The sequence below is a fragment of the Primulina tabacum genome, chromosome 15, assembly GCF_025594145.1.
Source record: "Primulina tabacum isolate GXHZ01 chromosome 15, ASM2559414v2, whole genome shotgun sequence".
Classification (NCBI taxonomy): Eukaryota; Viridiplantae; Streptophyta; class Magnoliopsida; order Lamiales; family Gesneriaceae; genus Primulina; species Primulina tabacum.
In genome coordinates this window covers 28,138,350-28,157,203 of record NC_134564.1, presented here as the reverse complement: position 1 = coordinate 28,157,203, position 18,854 = coordinate 28,138,350, and the positions used below count along the sequence as shown (strand labels likewise).

The following is an 18,854-nucleotide window of genomic DNA, read 5'->3' as shown; positions in this document are numbered from 1 at the left end:
ATAGGTGGTGAAATTAGTGACCAATTATTGTTCATGTGGTAAATGGACAATTTTTGACATCTCATGTCCACATGCTATTTGCACCACTAAATGGTACTCGTTAGATCCCAAAACTTTTGTGCAGTCGTGGTACAACACGTCTGAGTATTTAGCAAAGTATGAGGGAAGATTTTAACCTCTTGCAGATGAACAACACTGGAATCCACCCTTGTTTGAATTGCACAACAACCCGGTTAGACATGAAATAAGAAGAGTTAGTAAGGACATAACGACTCAACTGAAAAATGAGATGAATAAGCATGTAGTTAGAGAGAGACAACAACGAACTATGCATATGTAAAAATGTCTTTAATTTTAATTTGTCACGTATATTTTTGCTTATTCTATTTTTTTATTATGAAACATATTTTTTTTCATTTTTTTATTTCAGGAACCAGATGAATGTGATACCTGAATGATATCGATAGTTGAAGAATACAGACCGACAAAAAAGTTAATTTCTTGTCAATGAATATTTATTTTGAATTGATGTTGGTTAAAGTTATTTATAATGAATATTCATGTTAAATACTAAATTTTAGTTGATATACAAAGTATTGTATTTGACTTTTTAAAAATAAAATCAATATTTTATATAATTCGAAAATATATAAATATTAATTATGAAATTTTAATGCAATATATAATTTAATTGATACAATGATACAAATGATATTTTTTAGTATGATATAATTTTTTTTAACTTCTTCAAAATAAAATCAATATCAATAATCTATTCAAGTTAAATATTAAATTTTAGTTGTTGATATACAAAAGTATTGTCTTTGACTATTGTCTTTGAATTTTGTAAAATAAAATCAGTATTTTATATAATTCGAAAATATATAAATCTTAATGATGATTTTATTGCAATATATAATAAAGTTGATACAATGATACAAATAACTTCAAGTTCTAATAAGAAAAATCTCAATTATAAAATTTCAATTAAAAGAATCATCATCAAAATTACAATGATACAGATGGCTTCCGGTTCCACACTCGGGTGGATTACATTTTTTCATCTCTCTTCGCAATCTCATATATTGATTAATTACATTTTGCTCATCTGAATAACATGGAAAATGACAGGTGAAATAACATTTGTCTCGAGTCGCATATCATGAACAAGTTGTTGTGGACCAACATTAATAAGATATGTAGAAATTTGGATATTTGAAAAAATTGGAGTTTGATAATAATGATCAACAAACGAACGTTGGGCAGCACCTGATGGATCAAATGACTCTATATTACCGAAAAAATTCCGATGTTCCATGTGGCCCTGTATTACTTAAAAACATTATAAAACATATGACCCTCTATTACCCAAAAAGCTTATGGATCAGATGGGCATGTGTTATCGAAAAACATGATGGACCGGATGATCTTGAATTATCGAAAACACCTGATGGATCAGATGACCCTGTGCTGCCCAAAAAACCTGACGGACAAGATGAACATGTGTTGTCGAAAAAACCCGATGGATCAGATGGCCATGTATTACCAAAACCTCTAATAGACCAGATGAGCTTGTGTTACCAAAAAAACATAATGGACCATATGGCCGAATATTACCCAAAAAATCTGATGGTCCAGATGACCTTGTAGTTTCATATCCAAAAAAAGTTCGTACACTATTAAATTCAGCTGATGAACCAATAGTGGTAAACCCACTTGATGTCCTAACTATGTCACTCCACCAGCCTAATGATGACTGATGCGAATAAGGAGAATGCGTACTTAATTTTGTTGGACATTATGTTGTTCGGCAAACATATGGTATGGATGTGGCCGAAAAACAACTCCATGCACTGTAGGAGATATAAAGCGAACAATTTTCGCTCATACCATTGAAAATATTCATCATCAATTTTTCTTGATCTCCATTGTCGTTCTCATTGGAAAACATATTTTAACTTTCTATTCCATACAATAATTGCATTTTGATTATATTCTTTCCAATCTGTGTTGCGATGACCAATTATCATGATATTATGAAGTTCATCATTGTCGAGAATAGACACTAGAATAGATTGTTATATTTTGAATTGTTTCATCACTCGATTAGGATGATGTAACTCCACGATTTCAAAGAAAATGACAGGGCAAACACATTGTCATATTTTGTTTTCATATGAATCAATAATTGTCTTTGCATCTATATCATTTTCTTGTAAACGATCCAGTTAAAATGAAAAAAAAAAAGTTCAATTTTAAAATTCATATAATCATTACAAAATTTAAATAATCCAAAAATACCTCATTATTGTTCATACGATCAATATAGTCCCTCGTAATTCTTACAACGTGAGTATGTGAATATGTAACTGAACACATTTTTTCTCTTATAATTTAACAAATATGATTACATATTAAAAAATTTAAAAATAGTTATAGATTATATTAGGACAACAAATTTTAAATATTATTGTGTACCTTATGGAGAAACTGGAAAAAAAATATCATCGGTTGACTTGGAGGCGCAACAGCTGTTAACCCATCTCGATCGGGGTTAACAAATTCAATCATGCTCCATGCCCATATCTATAATAATAATAGTTAAAAAGACACATATTGTATTAAATAACGAAAATATATTATTTATATATGCATGATATATAAATGTCCCTCAGATATCGTTTCCTATACATGTTGCATTGTACAACTCGCGATATAGGAATGCTAAAACTGCACTTTCCCGACTATAAGATTTTACACGATCAATATCATGCAACAATTGCAAAAACATGAGTCTGACTTACCCTCCTTGATAATCCGAGAACAATATTCCTCCAATAATTATCAATGCTACACATCGGGTATATTTCACGACATCTACTTCCGAACTATCTCATCAATAAGAGTAGAAATGCAGTGATCGCGTAGTGCAGTCATAGACAAATGACCACCTTTAAAATGCAATGATGATGGCGTAAATCCCAACAAGTCGAGACATATATGTTGTCATTGACCAGCTGTATGTGAAACATATATTCCAGTCACTGGGTCACGATCAATTGTTAGACTCCAAATTATCGAAATATATTGTAACGTGACATTTGTTTCACCACATGTAAAATGAAATGTATGTGTTTCACATCGTCATCGTTCAACAAGAGCAGTAATTAAATAATTGTCAAACACTCAAAAACCACATTGTAAAACCCCATAAAATCTCATATGATTTAATTATGCAAGGACACAATTGTGTAAATAATTTCCAACATACAACATCCAAATCAGATTATCTTATCGTTTAACTCTTGCAATATCATCAACAGTTTCGATGACATATGTGTCGCTTATAAGTAGAGAATACTAGAACCTTTCTGACCTCAATTTTCTGTTATTCTGAAATAAATTGTCAAAATAGTAAGTTAGTACAAAATATTCTAATAAAAATGAAATAATACATATAAAAATAAACTTAAAAAGTTACTAAGCATAAATTAAAAAATACTTAATAAATGTAAACAATAGAAAAATAAATATTCACGCTTTTCAAATAGACGAATACCTGTTATTTTTTTGGTTTGTTTATTTTACTCTTCGTATACATGAAAGCTTTATTTATAGTAAAAATGCTAAAAAAATTATTGAATCTGCAGCGTTCACTTACACCTACAACGGACGTTGCAGTCACGAAAGACTGCATTAGCTTTTTAGTTGCAGATTTAAAGCTGCAGGGTCCGCCACAAATAGTGGCCAAAACACCACAATCTACATTATTAACGAAATTAATTTTTTTAAAACTAATAATAAAAAACCCTTAAATTGGTGAGAATGTGTGAATCTTGTCAAATAGTCAAATTAATAAATGAAAATTATGACTCATAAATTTGTATCAAGAGAAGAAATTTAACGGCATAAACTTATACAATTGAAATATAGGTATATAATGGCATGAATTAGTCAAAAAAATTGGGTGAAAGGAGCAATGCGACGAGATTACTGTTATTTAATTTTAATATGTTTAAATTGTGAATTCTAATTGCACAAATAATTACATATATTTTTTAAACTCGATTTCAGAATGAGTAGATTCAAAATCGAAAATACTTATATTTAAACTCGATTCGAGTAGTTTGCATCTATTTTGATTCTTGTAGACCTGTTCTCGGTTTGGTCCGGATTAGACACGGCGGCTTAGGGTCGGTATTAACATGTAACCGTCTATGACGGTTACAATCTGGGTTGCGGATCCAACGGACCAAATCCGAACCTGATTAACCGCATTGTCCGGGTCCAGGTGCAGCCCTATAATTTAAATTTTAAATTTTTTGTTAAAAAAACATATAAAAGACAATTGAAAAAACTCACCATTATTATTTCCAAATATTAGAAACAATTATATATATTAGTAAAAAATGCACATGCATTGCATGCGTCATTATTTTTTTTTAATTTGATCAAATAATACGAAATTATTTTTAATTTAGAAAAATTGTTCCATTTAAAAAGAAAGTTTTATTTAGATTTTTTTCTATGTAAAATACGAAGTGACTTGAGGAGGTTTTTAGTAGGGTAAGAAGGTTAATTATAAAATTAAATATTGTTGATGTCCTCTAAAATAGTTACTCTAAGAGTCTCACACTTAATAAAACTTATATTTATTAAACAAAACTTATAAAAAAAGTTCAATATAAAAATTTGATGTCCCGGGTTTTTTTTCTCGATCTTCCTTAATTATCTCAAAATAATACTATTAAAGCGTGTATTTTTTAAATTTTTTGCACAATTTTCTTCAATTTAAATTCATAAATCTCAGTTATCGATTCTTTAAAAAAAAAAAAAGTTAAAAAAAATACCAACCCTGAGAGGTCGAAGGATTTAAGATCCAAAAACCATAGCGGCCCCCGCATATGGACCAGTCACGGTTCCAGGTCAAACCTTCGCCCGATTAACTGACCACGGGCCGGGCCGGGCCAGGTCTAGATGCTTGGACCACTCAATTTTTGCCAAGTATTTGAAATTTTCCTTTATTGATTTAGAGCCCAAACCAAACAAAGTATACATCACGCCATTAAAAAATCAAACCATAAAAAAAAATTATATCAGTGCATAACACGTCCGACGTTGGACCCACAAATGTGATCAATGGGTCTGAAATGTGACGGGATTATCCAATCACAACATTACACGTCATCATCACCCATAGGTTTAATTTAAACGAAAAATACCATTATTATTAATTTCAGGAATTTATTATTACCACTATTATTATTATTATTTGGTTTTCAAAGATATAATAAGTTTTTTCCTCAAAATATCTCTTCTCCATTATTATTTTTAAACAGAATATAATAAAATAAAAGCCTTAATAGTAACTTTGAATATAAAAAAATTATACTAACTTCTTTACAATTCGCACAAAATGTTAAAAAACAGAATATTTTATTTTATTATTAAATTTTAATTTTTTGCATATTTGCACGTTGTTATCAATGTGTAGGTATCTTGTGAGACGGTCTTACGAATATTTATTTATGAGACGGGTCAATCCTACCGATATTCACAATAAAAAAATAATATTCTTAGCATAAAAAGTAATATTTTTTCATGGATGATCCAAATAAGATATATGTCTCACAAAATACGACTCGTAAGACCGTCTCACACAAGTTTTTATCGTTATCATTATTGATATATTAAATATTCAGATAAAACCCAACTAAAAGCATAAAAATACCCATAATCATATTGTGGATTTAAAATATTCAATAACATATTTTCTAGAATTATGTCCGACATTAGAATTTTTTAATTTAATTTAAAATGTTGGATCAAACATAAAGTTATTAAAATATGTATCTAGAAAATTGTTTAAATTCATTTTTTACACACCATTTTGGATTTTATTAACAAGAAAAAAAAATCCCACTTTATACATTCAACCATATCGATATAATTCTTATTTTTTTTTTAAAAAAAAAATTCTTGATTAAATTAATTGAAACACATCTTTTCAGGAACATTAAGATATGTAATGAAGGGTCGGATTACACGTTGTGTTACAAAGTGTATTTGAAATGACAAAATTATCTCAAATATATGTTTGAAAGAAATTTTTAAAAAAAATGCAAAGATAATTTTCAAATGCATTTTGTGACCTGATATATAACTCTCGTTGCACATATAACATTTTCCTAAAGGGAGCGCGTATTGACCATAAGTAATAAATAGAGTATTAATCAACATCAGGTCATTAAAAACAAGAGACAACTTAGCTCAAAAGAAAATAAGTAAAGAATAACAAAACTCCAAACAACTCTCATTGTGCCTTTCTCCTCTCTCTTGTTTTTTTTTTAATCTTTATGAGTCCATATCTTTTCTTATTTTTTTTTTATTTCAAACACTAACTCTATATCTCATCACGGATTAATTTTGTGATACAAATCTCCTACTCAATATCACCCATAAAAAAATATTCAAAAAGATTAGTTTTCATTCTAAATATAGATCGAGTAGACTCGTCTCACAAATATTTTTTCTGGCAAAAACTTGTGTGAGATGATCTCACGGGTCGTATTTTGTGAGACAGATATCTTATTTGGGTCATCCATGAAAAAGTATTACTTTTTATTCTAAGAGTATTATTTTTTATTGTGAATATTGGTAGGGTTGACCCGTCTCACAGATAAATATTCGTGAGACCGTCTCACAAGATACCCTACTTTTTTTCTCTTGGGATTGTCTCACAGGAGACCAACTCTTTATTTTATTTATCAGCCATATTTTCTAACAATCTTTTTATTTATAAGGTTGAGTGAAATTATACGTTTGAATATTATTGTTAGATTCTCTTTAAAATAAGGATAAATTATTTAATAGACATTAAAACATACAAGGTGGCATGAATTTTTTTGTATATTTATATTTATATCTAGTATAATATAATTAATTTATTTAAGTCGGATCGACTAAAAAAAATAAATAGAATAATCAGTAATACATAAATAAAATGAATATTATTTATTTATGTTACTCGAAATTATTCTTCGATAACATGATAAAGCTATAAAAAGTAGTTTTTGTTGGAAAACAAACTGAAAAAAAAGAAATATTATTATATATATATATATATATATATATATATATATATATTGTGAAAACGGTATTGATAATGGTCTTAAAAAATATATTATATATTAAAAAAAGTTATTATTGTTATGGTTATTATAATAATAATATAGTAAAGCAAAGCTGAAACATTTACTTCACATACAAAATACCAATACAAGAAGAAGAAGTCATACAGAGAAACAACCCCCCATTTTCACCTTCCCTTTTCCCAAAACTTTAATTGAGATTCCTTTAATCCTCTATTCTTCTTCTTCATTGGATTGTAATTTACAGATTCTCGGCTTAAAAGCCCATCTTCTTATGTTATTTTCGTACACAGTTTGTGCTCAGTTTTGCTGTTTCACTGTTTTTTCTTGAACAAAAAACATTAAAAAAATATTGGGTTTTTATTATTTAGTTACTAATTTATGTGCAGATTCTTATTTGGTGTGTTGAAGAAAAGGGTTTGTACCCAGAAGGGTATATGTGTTTAAGAGGCTAAAAGAAAATTCAAAGCTTTAAATTTTTAATAAATTATTTTCTGTGAAGACTTTTAAAAAGAAAACTGGTGTCTTGGGATTTTCCGTGGTGAATTTCATTTGAATTTTGTGATTTGGTGTTGAGCAAGGGAAAAAAAATTGAGACATGGGAAAGCATGGACCTTGCTATCACTGTGGTGTTACAAGTGAGCTTTTTTTTGTCTGTGTTTGTCACCATTTTCAATTGGTTTCAAATTGATTGATTAGTTATTCACTCGTGAAACGATTATTCAGTTTCTGAATACAGAACGATTTGTGGGAATGGAAAATACTTGGTCATTTTTTATGTTATGTGTTATGTTCTAGTGTTTAAATGGTTCTTGCCTTTTAACTTCCATTTCTGCCACAGCCCTCGAGTCTTTGATTTGCAGTTTGATAATAGCGTTGGAATTCTATTTGGGCACTTAACCTTTGCTTTCTCTCTTTTGTGTATGCCCACTGGCTTTGACTCTATTGAACCCTTTTGAGAAAAAAAAGGAATTGAGCTGTTTTTCATTGTTCTCTAATGCAGTTGAGTGTTTATATGCCAAATGAAATCAATGTCTTCTCATATAAACATTCAAGAGGCATCTGTTTGCTATTGACCCGACGACTCTAGCCTAGCTTTTTGCAAAGAAAGATGAAAGTTTCTTTGCTATTGTTTTTTCAACTCTTGCAACCTTGTATAAACTTCCTACGTGTTCTCAATATGACATTACAATGATCCCAAACTTGAAATGATATATCACCAATCGTTTTAGTATGTCATATTTCCACCAACTTGGATAGCACCTGATCATTAATGAATATTCTCATTTTTTTCTAAACAGGAGTTTCTCTACATTCTGCTAGGATCCCTCAGCTCATTTCAAATTATAAGTAACTTTGTGCGGATAAATCTTTATGCTGCTGCTTGAAGAATTAAGTTGTTTTCCATCAGCATTTTGTAAACCAATGTCTGGACCATTTTGAAAATATATTCAAGTTGGCTGTCCAGGTGTTATTAGAATGTTTTGTCTAGGAATTCAGTTTCAAGATAATTATCTAACTGTGATGTGGTTTCCATAATCTATGCTGTCCCAGGAAATATTCGAAGTCATGTAGATCTATGACAGTTTAGTTTTAGTGTCTTTCTGTCCACACTGATTTGAAAATGATTTTTGAATGATGAGATCTCATTGATGATACTTTGAAGACAATAGTTGATACCTTTTCAAATATTGCCTTCATCTCTTAGCCCAATGACTTAGGTTGTAAGTTATATATAATTTCTATTCAAGGATTTTGTGTTTCTCATATGACCGTTCCCATTATGCTCCTGTTGAATCATTCTTCATCCATTCAGGTTGAGAAGAGATGTTTAGCTTTTCGTTGACTTAATTTTCCTACTGATGAAGGCTTGATCTCTTGTGACTACCCTCGTGATTTTATTTCCTGCAATTCTTCCACTGATTAATGTCATTCTAAGGGTGCACCCGTATAAATATTTGTGTTCTCTTCTTGAGTTTGTGTTGCTTGCTTCTCTACTCTTATTTTTCTGAATCTCGTGCAAGCATGGCCTTGTTGAGATCTTACTTTTGATTAGTGATAATGCTTGCCGTGCTGGTAGTTAAAAACTTCTTTAATGATGATCTTTGTTTCCTTCGACTATGCTTACTTAATCGACTTCAAATATTTATGCAATAGGTACCCCTCTTTGGCGTAACGGTCCTCCTGAGAAGCCCATACTCTGTAATGCATGTGGTTCTCGGTGGAGAACAAAGGGAACATTGGCAAACTACACACCTCTCCATGCTAGAGCTGAACATGAAGAGTTTGAGGATTATCGGATTTCAAAAGTAAAGACAGTTTCTATCAAGAACAAAGAGCCGAAAGTAATCAAGAGGAAGTTTGATCTTAATAATAATGATATTGCTGAATTTCGAGGAGTACCACTAGACTATAGTCAGGGGTTTCATAAAGGTTTTGATAAGGATACAAGCAACGGATCAAGTTCTGGCTCGGCCATATCTAACTTAGAGAGTTGTGCGCAATATGGCAGTGCCGATGCAAGTGATTTGACAGGTTTCTAAGCTCTATACATTGCTATTCTGAGTAGATTGATTATGACAAAAATAATTACATCTCTATTTATTAGAAACCATTTTCAGAAGACTTCGAGGTCGTTGGAGGTAACAATCATTGGTTTTATACTTTATCATTGCCCCCTCAAATGTAATCCAGGGATCAGGAAATATATGGTCAAAATTTATAACGAACTTATGACATCCGGCTATGTTAGAGCTATTTTCTGAAAAGTTCGAGATCGTACGTGGTAGCTAAAGCAATAAGATATACTTTTCCACTACCAACCGCGCCAGAAAAATGATAACTACTAACCTGGCAAACAGGAACCAACTTATTTCGATTACCTTTTCTCCCCCTCATTGTCTTGTAAACTACTTTTCGAGTTAGGCCCTGAGGCGACCATTAACATTTTTCAATATTTTTATCTTTTTATCCATTCACTCCTCGCCTTTGCAGGTCCATCACAACCTGCTGTATGGGACACAATGGTGCCTTCCAAAAAGAGAACCTGTGTCACTCGTTCAAAACCATCTCCAGTTGAGAAGCTTACCAAAGATCTATATGCCATATGGCATGAACAGTGGTCGAGTTTGTCTGGATCTTCAGAAGAAGAGTTGCTTCTTGAAAGTGGTAAACCTATGGTGTCTGTTGAAATTGGACATGGAAGTGTACTTATTCGACATCCAAATTCTATAGCTAGAGAGGAAGAATCAGAAGCTAGCTCCCTTTCAATTGATAACAAGAAACATACTGTAAATTCACGACAGACAACTTTTCCTGGTCTTATGGAGGACACAGGTGTCAATTCATCATGTCGAGGAATTGAGAAAATCAAGAAGCCCGCTAATCCAGGAACAGAACAAGAACGAATTAAAAGGTACTTCGCAATCTCGAGGACTGAGAAGAGCTAACCATAGTTTTTAATTTGATGATCTCAAACTATGGAAATTGATATGCAAATATATGATTATATTATTCCCATATTCAAGTATTCTAAGAGACACTCACATTCTACACGCGGAAAATTATTGATATTTTTCCATTGTTTGTGTATCACGAACTTATTTTTATTTTCTTCAAATTCAGAGGCAAAGATCAACTTGAAACAATCCAGATTCTTGCACACCATAATTCTCCACTGTGTTACATAGACCTCCAAGTAAGTTGAAATACAACTACACAAACCTTCTTTTGATTCTGTCCCAGATGCTATGTTATATGGACAAGTCTTCTGTCATCATTTTATGCTCGAGTTTTTTTTTGTTCTACATTTGTAACCATAGAATCTGAAATATCTAAATAAGTGGTGGTCTTCCTGTTGTTCATCCTGAGTTTTTATGTATCATGTAATTTGTGGATTGGATATGAACTGCTTTTCAGCTATAACTCTCGTTCTAATTCTTATTAATCTCCATTCTTAGCTATGTGGAGGCTTATTAGTTCTTATATTAGCTACCTTAAATCATCTAATTTTGAATGCATTTGTTTCCCAAAATTCTTGAGGTCCACTGATATCGTGTGTCAAGTTTGATGTTATAAATGTTAGCGTGATACTTTTCATGATCGATGTTTGTATTGATGCAGGATGTTCTCAATATGGACAAATTTTTAAGCCATTTGACGACTGAAGAGCAAAAACAGTTGCTAAATTTTTTATCTCCGGTGGATACTTTGCAATCTCAGGATAGGTGTGCATTTTTGTTGCAATTCTTGTTTTGCAACTTAGAATTGTAGAAAATGGAGATCACTATGCATTGTGTTGAGCTTTAAATAGTAGAAGTTTAATGAGAAGAGAATGCAACGCAGTACAGGATATATGTGGTTTATTCATAAAGGCATAAAGGTCTACATCACAACACAATTCTCTGAGGGCTAAAAATGTTATCTCTTTGTTTATATTGCAATCATCATCTTTCAGTGGAACTTTACTAGGGCAAATATGGTAAGAATTCTTTCCTATCACTAAATCATAAGGTCATATCAGTGACATTATAGTATTAATAATCTCAATAAGATTTCACAACATATTCTTTGATTTATAAGGCTAGTATTTGGTTAACTATTGAATCATGCGAAATATGTTTCATTTTGTTATCGAGTATATATTGATGCTCTCAAAAGGTTTCATGGAATCTTTAATTGCAATTTAATTCTTCTATGTCCAGCCTCAACAGCATGTTTGATAGCCCTCAGTTCAAGGAGAATTTGTTGTCCTTCCAAAGACTTCTTTCAGAAGGAGTTTTTGATAACTCATTATCTGGGTTGAAGATTGAAGATTTCAGGACTTTGAAGAAACTTATATTATTTAATTCTGCAAAATCGAAGTGGGTAGAACATTATCAAATTTTTAAGGTTTGTTGTAGCTGCAGAACTTTGATAATGACTTGAAACAAGCCTTCATCTCTTGGATTAAAATACATTGATTCTTGTCCTTTTCTTCTAGGATTTGAAAGGCAAAAACTGCGTAGAAGGGTCAGAAGTTGCAGGAGCATCCATTGCCCTTCCAGCTGATTATTTATCCTGCGTGAAACCAACTCACGATGGACAGCACCAAAAGTTATCAGGTATTCTGGTACTGATTTAAAAACTTGATGCTTTTGTTATGTCTTGGATGCTTCTGCTCAAGATTGAATCATTTGAGCTCGAACTTGTCGAAAATGGTACGAATTTTACTCTTTTCTGGTTGTGGCTTTTTGCTGCGGTATGAAAGTTAGAGTACCCTATTACTTTATTTCCTCCGAATTTCATACAAATCCCATCATTCTCTCCTACAATTAGCAACTGGCTACGCCCAATGCATATATATTACATTTTACATACTTGAAATGTTGTGGTAGTATTGTTATAATCGGCACGATACATGCAGAAATGTGTCGATGGTACGAGTTATAGTCTCATATCCTTTTTCTTGGGGTTGCAAATGAATCTCTGGTAGCTATAGTTTCATATCCCTTTTCCCTAGAGATGCAAACGAACTGCATCGAGTTCAATTTTTGTTTCTTTTTCTGGCTAACTCAAAACTTGGAAAATGAATTGCTTTTGGTTTGAGTTAACTTGAATCAAAGTTTAATAAGTTCAGTTCATTTGATTTGAACTTTATCATCGAGGTATATTAAACAAAGACTCGACTCGACGTATGGCCTCAACTTGTTAAATTATAAATATATCAAAACTTGTTATTACAAGTTATCAAAAAATTCGGATTTGAATTTAACTCGAAAGTATATTATAAAATGTTTGAGCTTGGTTCAGCTTCAATAATTTCAAGTAGGAATCAAATAGTATTTTGAGTCACTTCGGTTCCTTTTGACCCCTTATCATTCCATACCATTTTCTATTAAAGATCATTTTTGGCTGATACTTTTAGCATACCAAATTAGTTTTTATAACACTCTCATTTAATACAATTTCTTTCATGTCCTACATTCTTTAAACTTGAGACGTAACATTACTTAATACTCCATTGCTGGAGGCTAATACTAGTTTGCTTGAACTGCAACATCCAACCCTGTTACCTGAATTTTTCTCATCATTCTCTTTGAAATTCAAACCAAGCGAGATTCACCGACTGGCATCATGGTCTCTAACAAACCTTCTGTTTCAGGAGCAAATGCTGTAATGAAGAGCCCCCGAAGGATTACAACTAAGCCGAGCTTCGACCAGAAGGAACTAACAGACAATGATGGGTCTTTCTTCAGTCCAAGACGACTCTTTTCTTCTCCCATCGACAACTCTTCCCTTGTTTTGGATTCATCCCGCTTTGCTGATGAAAGTTTGGAACATGAACTGCTACTAGACGTCCCATCTAGCGGGTCTTTCCCACAGGCTGAACTCCTCGTCCCAACCTCTAGTTTGGGTGCGCAAGCGAGCACTAGCAGTAGTTCACTGTTCTCGAATCTGAGTCGCCACTGATGTTCTCTCTTCGTACTTTTGTTGCATTGCTAGTGATTAGTTTCTTCATTCTTCTTGGTTTCTTTTTTTCTTTTGTTATGAACAGGAATATGAGAATGAGGTTTGATATTGACATCTTTACCACTTCATGTCCCTTCTGAGCTACATGAAATGTAGGATGGAAACAGATATGCCTTAAATGGCCTTTCTTTCTCTCTTTTTTTTTTGGACTTCAATTTTTGTGTATAGTGTAAAAGGATTGTATCTTAAAATCCATGTTGTAGATGTCATATTATAAGAGTTTTTGAATTAATTAATCTAGTGGAGGGTTAATTGGTTCTCTCTTTAATCTTGTAATGTATTTTTCATACAAGTTTAAAATTAAAATTTTGCATATTTTCAAAATCTGACTTCCAAAACACAAACCATCATCATTGTACAAGACTTCCAAAAATTTTATTGAAAATTAAATTTTAACTCCAAACGATTGGAATAATCAAAAAATATTATTATAATGTTTTGAGGAATAAAACTGATATGTGCATTTCACTTGCTCTCTTTCAATTCGTTAATTATTTACGATAAAAAATAATCAGAGAAATTCTGGCTCACCACAGACAAGATAGTGATCAATTGGAATATAGGCAAGACCATATGCTTTATTCATATAGCAAGTAGAGCATGGAAATAGTACCGAGAAATTGGTAGGGGAATTATTAATTGCGGGGTGCAAAAAGTCAATGTAGAACAAATCACTTTCTTTTATTTGAAAAACATATACACACACATACATACATATATATATATGTATATAAAATATTCGTCATGCACATGCACATACGATAGGGTGTGCATCATATCATATAATATATAAATATTATGTAATATAATGATAAGATCTAAAAAATTATTTATGTTGAGAAAATTAATCTTCAAATTTTATTTGCATGAAAATTTGAAAACAAAATGATATGAAGAAAAAAATGAAAAATTATATAGAATATATATAGTTGGGGAAAAGCTTAGAAGTTGAATTTAAAATAGACTGTTAATATCATGGCCTTCTCTAGATTTGTCTATAAATAGAATTTAGGGTATTTTAGTTAACTCATTAAATAACCAAAATAGTTTTTCTATGAGATTCATACATTATTAATAATAAAGATTATTGTTATTTATTATTATTTTATATTATTAAATCTGAAACACATAGAGTGATTGGTGAATTCTGTAAAACACTAACAATATCCCTATAAATTATAAAAGTAGTATTCTATTTTTATTTAATAAAAATTATTATAAAAATCCATTTTAACGAATTTGTATATTCTCTTATTGTTATCATATTCATTTTCCAAAAAAATTAGCAGACAAAATGTTAATATTTTAGTCGTGTGTGTATAGATGTGTGACATTTTAATCTTCTATCTTTTTTGAATCAATGATAATTCTATAACTATGTATTATTGATCAGTTTTAGTCATTTTTCTCAAAATTATATAATTAAATTATTAATATCGTTGTTAAATTTTTATACCTACATTGTTATACATACACGAATGTCATTAGGAATTTTTTTAACCATATAATTATAAAAAAATTAACAATGTTATTAGAAATTTAATTATAATATTGAAGAAAAAAACAAAAATTGATCAATAAAAGATAATTACACGGCTAAAATTGATTCAATAAAAGATACGTGACTAAAATGTCATACATCAATACAACATGACTAAAATTGACATTTTTTCTTTTTAAAACCCCTAAAATATTTTCTTCAATCTTTATCCAAAAATTTTCATTTTAAAATGATATTATCATTAATTTTTTTTATATATAAGAAAGATAAGAAAAAAAAATATCACATATATGCACCCAACATGTGCGAAATATCAATATTCACTTGTATCTAGAAAAGGAAAACATGTCATCACCCCATTCCCTCAAAATACACACTATTTTATTTTAACATAACATGTGAAGTTCTACCACAAATTAAAAATTATACAATTATCCAAAGAATTAAACTCTAGAATTTAATTATTTTAAAATAGAAGAATCTATATATATATGCTCTATGAAATAAAACAATATCATGGACTAATTATCATTTGATTAAGTTGTATAAATTTAGCTAAAAAATATACAAAATCAACATAAAATTACATAAATGTCATAAGTGGGCAACAATTTTTGTTTAGAAAATGATAAAGTGGACATAGAAATCAATTATTTGACATAAACAATTGATGGAATGTAGATTTAAGCGATGGCAAGGGGACTTGTGTGCTGACAATTGATTTCATGGGCATCTCTAACGGTACAATTTAGAAAATGACTCAGGTCTCTCTTTTTTTTTTTTTTTTTTATTCATGATCTTTATACATGCAGGAGATTATATTTTAAAATTGAAATTTTTGTCAAGGTTATATACTAAATTTTACCATACCTAAGAATTCACTTGGATGGAAGCTAGAATTTGATAGGCTTAGATTTCAAATCCTTAATACAAATCAACTCAAATTGTTTGGCTAATTATCAAATACATAGATTTCAAATCCTATCTTTAATTTCAAGGCATTTGTTTAAACAAAATCAAGATATTTCAAACTCAAATCGTCTCTCTAATATTGTAAATGCCTCTAATATTGTAAATACATGCTAGGAATCATAATGTGTATCTGATTAAAGATAGCACAAGGAAATACAAGAAAATGTGAAAATATATGTGAATATACAAAGGTGATTCACACTGCGTCTGCATGCGGGTGAATTATAAAGACAAATATTGGCACTTGATCGATACATGGAATCATAGAATGTACGGGCCCATGAGATTGGATTTTGAATAGACACCTGGCCGTATAGCATAGCAATAATTACACCGATTTTAAAGAAATGTAGTGCAAAATGCCACGAGTACTCGTAAATATGCGATACAAATATGAAAATGAAGTCAATTTGAGGTGAATCTGAGGGAGACCATAGACATAAAAACATGGTATTGATTTTCAAAAATATGCAAAAGAGAAACCCTTCACATCATTAAAAGAGCAGATGAAGTTTGCTCATACCTGGAGAAACTACTTGAGATTGTATGAAATGTCTCTTCCACCTACTCATTGGAAAACTTCGTATGCTGCCTACAAAACAAGGAAAATCTGCGAGAAAACTTATGTTTTCAGAACTCAGAGAGTGAAGATTAATAAATAACTCAAAGGATTCACCAAGAACTGGAAAAAAAATGCTGGATGAATCAAACAAATGCATGTGAGCTATGTGTAAAGATTTCACAAGAACCAAGTGATTTGCCTTCTATTTAACATACCACACTGAAATTTACAGTGCGTTCAACATAACGTGGAGGCTACGCCACCATTTACACCATCACGAAAACCACCAAGTAATTACAGGGGATACAAGTGATTTAAATCACATCTAGCTGTGATTTCCTTCCTTTCCTAGTGCAACAGCAATAAATCCAAAACCAGAGGTGCTTGCCTCCTAAGTCATATCCTCAAATCTCAAAGAGGTGGATCAGTAAAATCTTGCAACTTGGCATTCCAAATGACCATTTCTATGAAGAAAAATAAATTTTTTCACCTAAATCCACAAGATATTGCCAAATTTATCAACAGAAATATGCAGATAACTAACACTAAGGCCAAATTATAAGTCTCCATCACTCTCAGAAGGCCACCATCTTGGCCGAGGAAATGTCATACCCCGGCTCTTAGCGATCTCCAAAAAATCTTTATCATCACAGCCATCGCCCGCAGGTCCTACAACCAAATTAAATGCATTCAAAAAGTCCTTCAACAATTGAGTTTTTGTTCCCACAGTGTTCGCGGTCACATCTCCGCCTCCCACATTCTTCTCTTTTCCTTTAATAGATATCGGCAGCTTACGTTTCCTGCCAACACCACCACCAATGGCACCAACCCTTTTATTTATATGTCCCCCATTGTCACGATCACCTACATACCTAAACTTGTCAATATCCTCAATATTTTTACTAGCTATTCTCCAACCTGCATCCTCACACGTTTGTTTAATTGCATTTTCATCTTTAGTAATATTATCAAATTCTTCATCCCCATCCACTCCATTGTCTCTCTTTTCAACACATCCATTACCTACAGCTTTACTACCACCCAAAGTCCCATAAGAAGTCCCATTTTTATGAGGCATTTCATCTTTATTCATCTTCACATTCTCCGCATATTCACATGTCATCAACTCACCACTTTCATTACTAGCATCAAATTTGTGCACACAATTTTCAACAACCCCCCCGGTTTCCTCCAATTTTCTCTGTTCTACTTGTTTTGCATCCCTTAAAACATCCTCTATAATCTTCTCCAGTGAATCATCACCAGAATCTGTAATCAACACATCAACAGTTTCGGGGAGAGTTCTTTCGCCCTGATTTTCATCTAATTCCGTCGTAATCATCTCCGTGTCATCGATAGGCACCGTGTCACCATTCAATTCCTCCCAGACCTTGATTTTCTTGGAAATCAAATCATCATCCATCTCCCCTTCAGAAGTCCCAACTCGTTTCTGTTTACCAAACCTAGCATTCAAATCAACGCTCCTTGCACCATCGGAAGAAGACTCGTCCGGGTTCTGTTCCTCAGGAGGGGTGTGAAACACAGCGTCATCTTCTCTCGGGCTATTTCGATCAGCTGAATTGTCGCGGCTATCAGGAAGGGAAACCAGTACAATTCTGATGGGCTCGGGTTGCGTCGATTCCGGAGACGACATTAATGGGTCCGGATTTGAGTCCAAGAAATTCTCCGATTCTCGAGCCAAGGGGCAGTTTCGAAGCTTCGCCTCCTGCGAAACAGTTGGCTTGCAGAACTTAATTATTGATGCAAACCGATCTTCTTTCTCTTCCTCCATTCCTGCTCTCCGTCTATGCCGACTGGGAGGTCGAATTTCAAATTTAGGGTTTATGGGAACTATTTTGGGGGTTTGCGGACTGCAAATGTTCTCCCGCCTTTCCTTTCTCTATTTCCCTTTTTACCCCCAACTCTCTGTGACGACACCATGTCGTTTCAATATTTAAACGGTGAGATGAAATTGGTCATATTAATGTTGGTTGGTAATTTTATATTATGTTTTTGTAGTGGTGGGAAGATGTTAAATATGAATTTTTATTTTATTTTATAAATTTATATGTAAAATAATAATATAATTTGACATAATAAAAAAAAATTAAAACTACTCGTAATTTAAATTTTAAAACTTACATGTAATTTTAAAAAA

At 31.7% G+C, this 18,854-nt stretch overlaps 2 protein-coding genes across 3 annotated transcripts; one reads left to right on the top strand and one right to left on the bottom strand.

The window, feature by feature from the left end:
• The first annotated feature begins 7,252 nt into the window (after positions 1–7,252).
• On the top strand, positions 7,253–13,865 carry LOC142526402 (GATA transcription factor 26). Its single transcript, XM_075630769.1, has 8 exons — positions 7,253–7,789; positions 9,309–9,686; positions 10,146–10,566; positions 10,776–10,848; positions 11,274–11,377; positions 11,855–12,041; positions 12,133–12,253; positions 13,294–13,865. Exons 1-8 carry the CDS (start codon positions 7,750–7,752, stop codon positions 13,599–13,601), a joined length of 1,632 nt encoding a protein of 543 aa, XP_075486884.1. The 5' UTR covers positions 7,253–7,749; the 3' UTR covers positions 13,602–13,865.
• A 2,341-nt stretch (positions 13,866–16,206) lies between these two features.
• LOC142527916 (uncharacterized) lies at positions 16,207–18,621 on the bottom strand. 2 transcript variants are annotated; one of them, XM_075632912.1, is made up of 3 exons: positions 16,912–18,621; positions 16,658–16,744; positions 16,207–16,439 (listed from the first exon to the last, which is right to left on the bottom strand). In XM_075632912.1, the coding sequence occupies exon 1, from the start codon at positions 18,486–18,488 to the stop codon at positions 17,253–17,255; it is 1,236 nt and encodes a 411-aa protein (XP_075489027.1). In that variant the 5' UTR covers positions 18,489–18,621; the 3' UTR covers positions 16,207–16,439; positions 16,658–16,744; positions 16,912–17,252. The 2 variants fall into 2 exon arrangements, with proteins under 2 accessions (XP_075489027.1, XP_075489026.1); XM_075632911.1 differs by having other exon boundaries at positions 16,658–18,621.
• Between the last annotated feature and the right edge of the window lie 233 nt (positions 18,622–18,854).

Bases quoted from the DNA above. Each gene is read 5' to 3' on its own strand.
- LOC142526402 (XM_075630769.1), top strand. From the start codon at position 7,750: ATGGGAAAGCATGGACCTTGCTATCACTGTGGTGTTACAA. The intron at 10,849-11,273 runs GTAAGTTGAAAT...GTATTGATGCAG, and splicing joins TGTGTTACATAGACCTCCAA to GATGTTCTCAATATGGACAA. The intron at 12,042-12,132 runs GTTTGTTGTAGC...CTTTTCTTCTAG, and splicing joins AACATTATCAAATTTTTAAG to GATTTGAAAGGCAAAAACTG.
- LOC142527916 (XM_075632911.1), bottom strand. From the start codon at position 18,488: ATGGAGGAAGAGAAAGAAGATCGGTTTGCATCAATAATTAAGTTCTGC.